The following is a 12,941-nucleotide window of genomic DNA, read 5'->3' as shown; positions in this document are numbered from 1 at the left end:
GTAATTTTATTAGGGATAGAGAGGAAAGGTAAATTCAGTGAGCTCTGAGAGCATGTGTATGTGTGCATGTGTTGGTGTGAGAACTGGTGGCAGATCTGAATCCTTAAACTAAAAGTCAGACCGTTCTGATGAAATACCCTTCCTGTTCTTAAGAATATTAATTCTGGTACCCAAGGAATTTGTTGAAAAGCTTTTACAGACCAGAAGTGGTGCAAGACTTGCAGCCTAGTAATACAGTCTTGTAGCTGCTCTTGTTATCGGTGCTCTACTGCAGTGGGGATTATTTGGGAAGAAGCTCCACGAAAAGGTGCTTGGCTGGAGCCTTATGTCATCTTTTACCATGTGCAGTGACAGACAGTGTAAATCTATACCCCAAAAAAACATTAACAGTGAGACAGCTGGGAGCTGGGGACTTTGATGGATTGGATTTTACTCTTAGCTTGTTATTGATTTCTTAAATCAATGACCTGTTATGGTAGTGAGAATCACATTTATGCTTATGTAGTATATTAAGAGCACAAACCATTTCTCAAATTGTTTCTAGATGTAATAGAATCAAGTAGGAGAAGCACAAGTCTCAATGCAAGAAGCTACTTGGGTTGTCTCGCTGCCAAACTGAAGTAATGAATTTATGTTCACTGTCTCTATTTCTCAAAAAGGGTAGGTGATGGAGTGCACTCCACAGATCCTTTAATGGACCTTACCCAAGAAGGTATGTTCACGTAGTGCAGAGTGCTGCCATATGTGTGGCACTGTATTTAGCTCTAGCTTGGGCTCAGCCTTGTAACTGCAGCTGCACTATTCTCCTGTATGTTGATACAGTATGTATTCAGCATACCACAGAGAATCTATATTTTTTGTATTCAGGCCATTTAGCCATTTGTTCTGCAATTTTAAATATTTTGCCCTTGAGAGAGAAGGCCCTGAAGTGTCAAGCTGAAAGTTCCTGTATAGAAACCACTGTGTTACATGGCTAGAAGTATGTACACGCTATTTGTTCTTTATGTGGAAAACGTAGGCTTTTTTTGATAGTATGGCCCTTAGGTAGTGGGGGAGGCCAATGACTGTTGTGTCTGAAAGTATGAAACACAAGGGATACTCCAGCTATGGAACACCGGTGCTGAAGTTACACAGAAGGCTGCTGCAGGAGAGGTGGTGTCCATTGTACACCGCTGAAAAGAAGCTCTGGGTATATGCATCTAAGAGGGTAAGCATCCTTCAGCTTTTCCATGCTTCCAGTGTGTGTGGGGGGGGGGGCACACGGCACCCATAATCTGCATGTGGCAGCTTCACTGATTATATATGCTTACAATAAATTACTAAACCAATTTGAAGTAGATGGTTCTTACCCTAGAAAAAGAAGTGATTCTAAACATACACTCAAAAGTCACTTCTACAGTCACTAATAACTTAAGATTATTTATGCTTATGTGTATTTTTTTAATGAGTACAAGTATGGATACGTTTATTTCTAATGTACACGGGGAAAGTACTAGTCCAGAAGAAACACCGATATAACCCTCATTGGCCTTTGACAGAAGGTTTGGTCCAAGGATTGAATGAATTCAACAATAATTGGAACATGCAGGTTTGGTGCACAGAAAAGGATGCTCACTGAAGACCTTGTTTATTGCACTTCTATCCAGCAGTACGTGTTTAGGGTTTATATAAGCAAGACACTAGACAAAAAATTATAGAAATAACTAACTAAACTGTCTGGTGTTTGGACTTTAAATTTCATCTCCCAAGAACAGGTCATGAGCTGAGTCGGGCTCAGGCTTCAAACCTGCTTGGTCCTCCAGACTTTCTAATTCTTTACGCACTTCCTGAATGACACTGCTTTCTTCATAATCAGAAAGAACATCTCTCGGTAGCAAACTGAGAAATGGCATCTCATCCATGATTAAGGGATCTTCTTTTTCATTATTCCCGGTTTCATTGGTAGGCAGTTCACACAGAGATGTAGTGCTGTGGCTGTTGGAAAGAGATGCACATCTGGTCATATAGTACATCTTCTCATGTTCTTTTGCTAGTTGCTTAATAAAATTCTTCATTCCCTCCCCCCATGAAAGCATTTAAATGCACAATACTGTCAGATCTACCAGAGCTGACTTCATAAACATCTGATTTTTACATGCTTGACAGCTGGAGAGTTAAAGATGAGATTTCCACATACAGACACAGAACAAAGATCCCAATAGCAAAAAATGTTTGATACTGGGACACAAGATGGCAGTGGACCTCAGCACAACCTAGCCCTTCTACCTACAAGCAGTGGTGGCGACTAGTCTTTTCTGTTCATGTCATAATACCAGGTTAAGCAGCATGATACTCCAGCCTAAAAGCAAAGCAGAAAAAAATAGTTTGCCATCAGGCTGTAGAGTTGAGAAAACTGTGAACATCGTATATTTGGTTCTAAATAGGATAGTGTAATAGCTGTACTTGCTGCTGTCTTTGTTTTGAAAGTAGCTTCGGTCGCCTGCAAACAAACATCGCACGCTTCTTGTAGGAACTCTAAAAGGGAACGAGAATGATTTATATTTGTTGACAGGAGCCAGTGGAACAGAACTTGATCGCTGCGCGTCCGCTCGCTCTCTGCGCTGCGCGGGAGAGAACAAAGCTACAGGCCCCTGCGCCAGCGCAAGGTGACCGCTGCTTGCGCCAGGCACCCCTCAGCAACAGCTTAAAGCTGCAGCCTCTTTCACTGGAAACCAAGGGTAAATAAGCTAAGATGTTCCCGAAGCTTATTTTGTGTACATTTTGAACTCTTGTATGTTTTGCTTCCTAGGAGTTCTAAGACTTCCCTCTGTGGGCAGACTATCCCCGTATTCTCTAGGATATAATCTGATAGTTTCAATGTTTATCGCTTGCTAGTAACACTTAGGCAAGGGCCACTTCAAGCAGAGCTGGGCTGTTTCTTCTAATAAAAAAATGTTACCTGAATCTTCAAATTCACATTATCTTACTGTCCGTGCGCAGGTGGTATGCATAGTATTACTGTATTTGTGATAACCCTGAACATAAATAATTCTTGTGACTATAGCTGGACAGTTCAGTTATATTCACACCCTAACTCATTTCTGTGTTTCTATATCCTCATCTGAAATGTTCTCCTTTTTTCCTCCCAACTAGACATGACATTTGCTGATTTACCTTCCCCGAGGTTCATGGTACTTGCACATTAACTAAAATTTTGGTGCTGAAAGGACGGGATCAACTCTGCTTGCTTCCTTAGATCACATTTATGAAACAAAATGTTATGCAATTATTTTTCATGCATGAAATAAATGCATAAAACAGAACACAGAAGAAGAGAGAAATACCTGTATCTCAGCTATGCTGTCTTGTTGAAAGTTAACATAATGAAAATGGTAGTGTAGGAACAAACTCGGAGAGCTCATTTCTTCCATTACATGTAGGTTTCCTAAAAATGCTTGCAGTGCAAAACTGAAACGATCTCACTCTCTCCCAGTGAAATTACTGGTAATTCAAATACCTGTGCTTTTAAAGAATGGTTCAAGGCATGACATACTAAAAATTGTAGCTTCTAGCTGAAAATACAGAGTCAGCCTGCCTTCTATTCCATGAAACTCAGTACTGAAGAAGTCTGCACAGTATGAACTATTTAAAATCTGAACAGCAGATCTTAAGTCAGCTGTCGGGAAACTGGCTTCTCGGGTGAGTTTGAAACTGAAGTAAAGTGCAAGCAAAGATTTTTTTTTTTAATGATAGAAGTGACTTTCTGTAAAGCTGATCAGTAGTACAGGACCATGCCTGTTTATACTCACTGCGTGTCTTTCATATGACTTCTGTATGAATGCAACAAAAACATCTAACTGAAGCCCGACGTAACATAGAAAGTTGGTGGGCCAGAGCTGTATGTAGAGAATTAAATTGGAACGATGCATCTCAACAGCTGTTAGTACCTTCTGATTGATAAAAAGCGGTACCAGCCTGATACGCAAACTTAATTCACACTTGATTAAGGTGTTGCCAAACTCAACTAGGCACATCTGTGTGGGACAAAGCAAAGTTTGAGAAAAGTTTTTGACTTTTTGACAAAGGAAGTTTGAGAAACTTCCTTTCATGCTACTGATGAAAAAAGCTGTCAAAACACTTTCTAGTGTGGAAGAATCTGCAAGCTCTCTATCTATTTACCACAGAAAGAGACCCCTCAAAAATTTCAAGCAGTTTGCTTGCCCAGTTTTGATCTTTACCTCTGAGGTTGGCAGATCAAGCCACTTGCACATGGGCATCGCTCAAGTACTCCATCGGGTTCCAGTTCCCAGGTGATCAGGTTGAGAAGTCTGTTTGAAGGATCATGGCAGGGTTCACCTTCTTCAGGTAATGGAGTGCACACAGGAAACAGTAGTTCTGCGTGCCAGAGTAAATTAATTTTATGAGAAGTCATTAACTGTCTGCTAAACTGAGATGACCTAATCTTTAGTCTACATGCAAAATACAAAAAGACAGACTCTTTTTAAGTCCCCTTACGTATTAGGGAGCCATAACTTAATGTTTTTTCCACTAGGTGGGAGTAAGAGATTTGAAGCTTATGCTTGATGAGCAAGATCAACTCCTGCTTCTTCACGAAGGGACTACTGTCAGTACAGTAGTACTGCACAACTCCATCCCTTGGAGATTTTGAAAGATTATTCTAAATCCAAGAAAACTAATGTTACAGTGAATCCTTTGCAATGCACAGCATTAATGGTTTACAATCTGAATAGAGAAATACATTTTAGAACTGTGTTGTTTTTTCTATTTCTTTGCAGAGGTTACAAATGCAGAGTAATTGTTCAGAGACTAAATAACAAGGTTACTAGAACTACTCAGCCATTTAATTTCTTATGGTAATTCCACAATAGGCAAAGCCATCTGATGGCATTTGGGGCTTGGCACCCTTGTTTCTGCACAGGTGTGAATTTCTACCTGTGTAAGAAATTATTTAGAAAGATATGTTGTTTGGGTTTCCTGATGCTAGTAACTTAGAGCGTCAATCTTGAATTCAGCTCTTCCAGATGTTCCTATCAAACCTCCCTTCCTCTTCTTCATTCACCTCATTTTTTTGTGGTATGGCAGAATAAAATATGTGAAGAGTTCAGAATTTAAGTTTTTAGCTTAGTCAAAATACACGTGTGTGTGTGTGTGTGTGTGTACACGCGTTGAACTTAACATCGAAGGTCTACTATGTAATGCTTTAAATTGACAAGGCAAAGCTGAGCAGACCCACTTGCCTTTAAGCGGTGGTTGAGCTTTCTGCGTTTTTTTCCTGAAGTGCCGTAGGAGCCTGATCCGCCAGCGGGCTGACGGTGGCACAGGCAGCCTGACGATCCGTGAAGGTGCAAGGTCACCTCTTGCTCATGGCAAGAGCCAGGAAAAAAGCTATCTAGAGAAGCATCTACCTGGTGTAGAAAGATGGTTGGAATTGTATCGTGTCGCTACAAAACTGAAGTAAACTATGATAAAAGTGCCAAGGAACTGGTGGGTATGAAATAGCTGGGCACTGACCAGGCAGGATTTAGGACTGACTTCAGGCCTGGTACCATCTCCTCCTTTCCTCCCTTCTGTAAATCAAGTTTCACATTCCCATGTGGGCTGACAGCATCATCTAGAACATCATTCCTCTACTTGCCTTGGCTGTCTGGTCCGTATTGCACAGCGTGGTGCCCTGGAAGGCTGATACAAAACTGAAAAGGTATGAAATGTATCTACAGTCCGATTCTGATGGTCTGCTTGCTGATACGAAGGAAGAGCCACTTTCAGTAATCTCGTTAACTTATTTTGCACATTTTTAGTTCTCTTATTTTTGCTCTGTTGGGCGAAAATTTGGAACAGAGCTCTGCTACTTTTAAATGTCTGGGACTCTCCTTTAGAAACAGTAGATTTTTGTGCTTCTCATGCTGGTCTCCTCTCTAGCGTGCAACAGGCTTTTCTTTCACCATTGTGCACCCCTATCAGACCGTTTCTCACTCCTGATTCTGTTAAGGTTTCCTAACGGAGTTAACCTCATGAAGAAACTTCCTAATGAAGTTTCCCACAGGCCAAGGGAGAATGACCTCTCGATTCTGTAGAGATTTAACCACTTCACCTGGGCAAAAGAGCTAAATATTAACACTCCTGTATGATAAAATGGATGGGATAAAAAGCCAAACCTCTGTACCTTTCCGAAAAGCACAGCACATCCCAGGGTTGCAGTCATGTTGGCTCTCGCAAATGGTGCCGTTCTCTCCTTTTGAAGTGGATTTCCTGCACTCGCCCCAAACGCAGAGCTGGTCGCCACAGCATTCAACGTCCCGTGAGCAGTGCTGGCAAAGGGAAACGGCACGTGGCAGAACTGTCGCCCGAGCACCAATTGCATAGGTCCACCGACAGCTAAACGCAGAATTAGACCCTGGTCCAGAAGACAACTGCACAGATCCGCTTTGAATATATGCGTGTCGTACTCCCGCTGCTTAAGCGGAACTGCCCACGTTCTCGACTTCAAGCACACACAGAACTATTTGCCAGACAGGAACCCCCGCAGCAGAGTAACAGCACTCCTCCCACGCTGCTCTGCTCCCAATCTTACAAACCTGAATTCTTATTTCAGCATTTACATGAAAATCGATCGGCAGCCAGAGCGTCCTACAGTGTAATATGGATTTCAGGACAGCCCTGTGCCACCAAGGGAAACAAAAATTAATAAACGAAACATTAGAAATGGAAAATATTACTGATTTTTTCCCATTGTTAAATGCAGTCAGGAATTTACAATGTGTTCGGAAGGATTGCTTTCAAAGAGCAAAGCAAAAAAATCTTACTAAAATCCAATTTTTAGTTGTAGTAAGAACCAGACCTCATTTGTAACCAAGAATCTTCGAAAAAATCTCTCCGCAAAAAAATTGTCTTTGAAATCAGAAATGCAGATCTCTAGCTAAAGATAGCTTTGTATGACAATTGTCCCGGTATTTCAACTGTACGCACCTAATAAATCAACCTAATGACAACGCGTCACTTTGCCTCTTTTTTTAGGTAGTTTGATTAACATCTTAAAGATTCCTAGTAGGTCAGCATTGTAACAGCTTTTTTTCTGACCGTGTGAAGGCCTGTCTGGGCAGCCATACAAAATCAGAATTTCTTTTCCAGTGGATCCCAGAGGAAGTGCTTAACACAGGGCAAGAAGTAGGACTACGCTAGCACTATTAAGACCCACTAATTAAGAAGAAAAGCATTTTGTAATTGTGAGGGTTCTAGCCCAGGGAACTGATCACCTTCAGCGTGAGCTCACTTTACAACAGGAGTCTAGCCAGGACCCAGTTTTTACTTTCTTTATCCTACAAATGTTCTACTGAGGACGAAGAAAAAAGGGGAGCGGGGGAGTAGGTTTTAAGTCATCCCAATCTTGCTTTTTAATGATTTCATGTTAACATGAAAAATTACCAGTTTAAAGCTTTCTTAATGACACCTGAGCATATATTCAGGACTTGTGGTTAAGCAAGCATTCAGTCCACTGAAGTCAATAGAGCTCCCTGAAGCTATCAAGGTAAGTAAGTATTTAAATCATTTCAGGAACAGCCTAGTGCTTTTAGATTATAATAATCCTATGGATCACATGACTTTACGGCAAGGTTTGCTTGCTTGTGGACTTAACTGTCTGCAAATGCTCTGAGGAATGAAGTTGTTTCACAAAAGGCCATCAGCAGTACTTGGATGAAAAGGGACAGTCAGATTAAAAGGCCTTTTTTGACAGACTCCTCTTAAACTGGGCTGTAACCACAGAAAAAGCCTGAACCTCTGAGGCACCTGTCACCTACAGAAGATAACATAACCATAGCTACTACAAAGAGCTTTTATCTTCTGGCTCAAAAGACAGGAGTTTACTGCTTCCTGAGGCTCACAGATTCCAATAATGTGAACGATCCATGTAAGAGGATCAACTACAGCATTGTACAAGCCGTCAGCGAAGCCGAGAGGGCTGGCTGCCGCAGATCTTTGTGAGTCAAGAGCTGGAAATGAGCAGCTGTCAGCCCAGCCTTAGGAGCTGGCACAGTATCTCCTCTTTGCCCACTGGCAACCTACAATGCGTTAGTTCACGCTGTCCTTGGGCCACCTGACAAGTCAAGCTTGAGTCGGGAGGAGCAGAGTGCAGGTTTTCAAGCATATGAGAACAGAAACCTTAAAGCTTAGTTGTGTTAACAGGCAGGAAAAAAACCCCAACCTGAAACATTCTACACAACCGTTTTTTAACCTCATGCAGAAAGTTTTGCGTCCTCTTCTCTGTGAGTTTTTACTTGCCGACATTAGCAACGGTAACTTGCATATTGAGTTTCTAAAGACCACATAAAACCGCATCGCAATCAGGACTTACTGTATGCTGGGTTTTACAGAGCTGACATTTGTATTCAAAGGTGGAGAACTGGCAGTATTTCCCCGTTTCACAGTCTTCGTCAATGATACACTCCTGAAGAAAAGGATAAAAGCGTAACTTGCCACTGCAGGACAGAAATAACATACCTGTTCTTGTAATACCAGAAGGTCTTGATTGATTATATTTCTTGTTGGGGAACCGAGAAAAAAGCTTGCTTTGGTTCTTCACACAGCCACAGTTCCCTAATAGAACAATGCTACCTTCCCTGGCACGCCTAAACATTGCGGCCGCCCAGTGTTAGGTGCCTTCACTTCTTGTATAAATATTAATACCGGCAACCTCAAGAAAATAAATTCTCTTGTTCTGCAGGCTTTTTGGTTTGGTGAGGGGGTTTTTTTTGAGGTGGGGGGGGCTGAAAGCATTTGTATTAAAACTATTCTACTTGTATTAAGAGCACAGTTGAGATTCATCACTTGTTGGCTGTTTTTCAGATGGGGGCCAAGACCAAAGGACAGAGGCTACGCTACCGCAGCTGCAGCAGCCAAGAGACTCTTTATGCTCTGTGGGAGGCCATTCTGCAACAGCTTTCTTGATCCCAGGCCAGGTAGCTTCATGCTGTCCTCCCTCCTCTTCCCCAGCAACGCTAGCGCAGACCTCGGAACCGCCGCAGCACGGTTAGCTTCCCAAAGCCCGCAAGGACAGCCCTCAGAAGGGAAAGACAGAAGGGGAATGTGTTTCCTTTTCTTTTCAACTGCCCCTCTGCTCCCCTTTGCATGGGGCAGACAAATTCTTCTCAAGCGGCATTTGCAGTGCCCGAGCGTTTCTGTCAGCAACAACTTCCATGCTGAGAAACGTAGTGCTGCTTTCCACGGGACGGGTAAGGCTGAACGTTCCTGGGGCGGTAACAGCAGCACTACCTCACCGCCGGTACTTCTGGGAAGCAGTAGGTGTCCTACCCCGTTTGATCCCCTTTTCTTTGATGGCCGTCCTGGTTTTGGCTGGGATAGAGCTAACGTTCTTCCTAATAGCTGCCACGGTTTGGATTTAGGATGAGAAGAATGTTGATAACATGCTGATGGTTTTGGTTGTTGCTAAGTAGCTGTAGTGCTTACGCTAAGTCAAGGACTTGTCAGCCTCCCTGCTCCGCCAGCGGGGAGGTGCACCAGAAGCTGGGAGCGGGCATGGCCAGAAGAGCTGGCCCAGGCTGGCCAAAGGGATGTTCCCCACCACGTAACCTCACGCTCCGTACGTAAACTGGAGTTGGGCGGCAGGCGGGAATCGCTGCTCGGGTCGGGCTGTCGGTAAGCCGGTGGTGAGCAACTGCTGCACTGGGCACTGCTTGGTTTTGTATATTCCCGTATCGGTAATGTTAGTATTGTCGTTATTTCTTCTTTCTTTGCTGTCCTCTTAAACTGTTTTTATCTCAATCCATGAGGTTTTTTCCCCCGATTCTCTCCCCCACCCCACCTGGGTGGGGGCGAGCAAGCGGCTGCGTGTGCTTAGTTGCCGGCTGGGACAATGACATGTCTCTCTTGTGCCTGTCACCATAGCCCGTCCGCTGCAAGCTCACCGCTACGTGTCTAAATCACTACACGTCAATCTGAAATCCTTACTTTTAACTTGAATATTGCAAAATATGCAGGAGCAGGTTCTCAGCTGACATCATTCCTCTGGCATCTCCATGCTGTCAACCGAGCGAATTTACATTTAGCAACGTTCTAGCCTGTCGAAGAACGTGACTTCCGCGTCGCACGCTTTCGAAATGCACGTAACAAGCTCAGTGTTTCCTCCGCCCTCGTTTACTGCACATGAGCATTCAGCAGACAGGTTTGACCATTAATTTCAGACTAACAAGTACTGAAGAGCCACATACGTCCTAGGGAAAAAAAAATACCCCCCAGTTCCCAAATGCATCAGCCTTTGCTACCCAGCTGAGACACTGGAGTAGTCCCCTCGTCAGCCAGGTGCTTGAGCACACGTTTAGCTCTTCAAACCTCGAATCATCTCCTGGCCTTAACTCTTCATGCGAGAGGGACACCCGCGTTCCCATCTGAAGCCCGAACTCAGACGCGCGTTTCTTCGCCCGGCGGTCCCGCAAGCACGGCGGCCGAGAGGGCTCACGCCTTTCACTCACGCTGCACGGGCTGAACGTACAATCTGGTCACAACTTCTTCCCGGAACACAACTCCGCAGGTGGGACAGAGAGGACAGTGCAGAGAGTAAGTCTGTCTGTCTGTGTACCCCTGATGTGTCTGGTTCACGGGGAGGAGGGGGGGGTGTCTCTTCCCATCTAATGGTTACCTCTTTAAAATCGTGTGATCAACCCTGTTCTCTACAGTGTGTTTTCTCCAGGCTGGAAACAATCTAGCCAACAGAAGAATAAATCATAGCACCGTTCTGAGTGGCTTGTACTCCGTCATTGGTTTGTACCATCATAAGGTTGATGCTATCTTTTTGCTATTAGTCAATTAAAAAAAAAAAAGAGAGAAAAGAAAAAGGAATTACACAAACACTGCTGAATTCTCTGAAGAAGCCACTGGACTGCTCTTTGGCAGATACTAATCTCACTTGCTGGAGCAGATCCACTGCCCTCTGCGCAACTTTTACTGAAAGTTTCCTCTCAGCTTTAAATTTGCTATTTCTACTTTTTGAGATCATTTCTCCCCAAACTGCTGACTTCTTCCACCCCATCACAGTTGGGTTTTGTGTTTCGGCTGGGCTGAAAATTAGCTCAGCGAGGAGTTTAGGTGAAGCTCTTAAATTACTATAATCACTGAAAGAGGAAAAGATTACATTGTGAAACAGCTGTATTGTCTTCAGATCTTCTCCAGATTAAACCTTATGGCAGCTTCTTGCCCTGTGTGAGACAAGGCGCTCTGCACGAAGAGCAACGCCTCATCTGAGTTACCCGTTTTGGCTACCTGCAATGTTTTCAGTTTGACTACCCAGAACGTAGCACAGAAGCCAAACACAGTCTAGGGCCGGATGCTTTTCAAGTCAATGATACGATATTCAGGTTATGTGTTTATAATTAAGAAGCAGTCATTTCAGCTGTTTTAAGACATTAGTATGACTGGGTCTAGGCTGCTATAAATGATCATGTTTTTGCAGCTTCATTATTCCAGTACAGTGTGTCTTCTGCTCGTTTGCTTCTGTGTTGCTACATGATCAGGTGGGTCCAAATCCAAATGTTATATAGTATGTTTGAGGTTTTGTGGTGCCGAGTTAGCAGTTAGCCACTTCTCTTCAGCAGCCATGCGCCTTCGGGCCAGTTTTCTGTCTGTAGCTTTGTCAGCTTCTTTTATGAATCCCTCCGTATAAACCGTACTCAGAATAAATTATACTGTTTCATTCCTGTTCCATCCACTTCCAGGCAAACAGCCAGGTCTCAGTGCAGTCAGTTTTTCCAATTCTCCCTCTGCACAGAGGAGAAATCTTGCCATCATCGTTTTTAAGCTCATGGAATAATAACTCTTCCTCTAGCTCTAAAACCACCCAACACCAAAGTTGCAGTTCTCCAGTCACTGCTTTCTCCTGCATTAATGAGTCCCCTGCCAAGACACTTCTTTTTCTCCTCTTACTGAATTGAGTCCCGCCAGTTCAGACTTCCAGTTTTATGGGGGTTTTCAGCTGGGGGAAAAATCCCTTCACGGTTTTCTTTCCTGGCATGGAAAAAGCTTGCTTGCTTATGCTCTCGTGCATGGAAAAATCTTGCGTTCATATGCTCTCTGTGAAATTTTGTGCCACACTCCAAATCAACTTCCTTCACCCAGGTATTATAATCCATACTCAATGCAGAAGTCAGTAATGCTTATGCATGCAGATGTGTAACCATTTACCTTTTTTCTCTTTTTTTTTTTTTTTAGATTATTTAATCAGGCTACATACCTTTTCTAATCAGGCTACCTTGAGACACAACAGCTGCCGGACAAGGAACAAACCTAAACATCTTCATCAGCTGCAATGGATTCTGAACAATCCATTTTTTTCTGGAATTCTGCAAACTAAGTTATCGCTCAGAATATTTTGTAATTGCAGGAGCACCTGCGTAAACTGAGGAGAGGGGGTGCTGGCTTCTGGCATGCAGCAGAGCATACGAGCTGAGCAGATAGCTAGCTTAAAAACAGAATTTAGCTACACTTATAATGGTGTACATCTCTCTGAAATCCCTTACGACGTTATACCAGCTAATTAAATGTGGCAGTAAAGGAATATGCTGTTTGAGAAGTGCTAAAGGATAATGCAGAGTGAAAGCACGATTGCCTATTTATTAATGAGTGTACGAGGACCCATCAACAACAGAAGTCAGGATGGAGAAGAGCACGCTATGTACCTGAAGTACATACTCAGCATCCTGTGGGCTCTTATTATAATATTGTACTCGGCACTGAATATCCTGCAACACCTGAAAGCAATATGGGGATTAGGATCTGTTCCAAAACCAACAGGGAAAAAAAAAAAAAAAAACAAACAATAAAACACTGAAACTTGTGGAAAAGGTTCCCCGTATTATAAGACTGCTCAAACAACTACTGCTGAAAGAAACTTCAATTTTCTTGTCTTTGGCAGATTATGCCAAGCTCTCGTTTGC

General features: G+C 43.2%; 1 protein-coding gene across 1 annotated transcript in view; it reads right to left on the bottom strand.

Moving 5' to 3' along the window:
- Nucleotides 1–1,569: 1,569 nt before the first annotated feature.
- The window catches only part of DKK3 (dickkopf WNT signaling pathway inhibitor 3), a 26,556-nt gene continuing 15,184 nt past the window's right edge, over nt 1,570–12,941 (bottom strand). The window contains exons 3-6 of the mRNA XM_010288213.1: nt 8,351–8,443; nt 6,164–6,308; nt 4,218–4,374; nt 1,570–1,974 (exon numbers count right to left, since the gene is read on the bottom strand). Of these exons, the coding sequence (XP_010286515.1) occupies nt 1,731–1,974; nt 4,218–4,374; nt 6,164–6,308; nt 8,351–8,443 (639 nt within the window). The 3' untranslated portion in view covers nt 1,570–1,730. The remainder of the gene's footprint in view (nt 1,975–4,217; nt 4,375–6,163; nt 6,309–8,350; nt 8,444–12,941) is intronic.

This window comes from Phaethon lepturus, unplaced genomic scaffold (genome assembly GCF_000687285.1).
Source record: "Phaethon lepturus isolate BGI_N335 unplaced genomic scaffold, ASM68728v1 scaffold17990, whole genome shotgun sequence".
In the NCBI taxonomy this organism is placed as follows: domain Eukaryota; kingdom Metazoa; phylum Chordata; class Aves; order Phaethontiformes; family Phaethontidae; genus Phaethon; species Phaethon lepturus.
The sequence above is the reverse complement of the archived record's forward strand: the minus strand, read 5'-3'. Positions and strand labels throughout refer to the sequence as shown.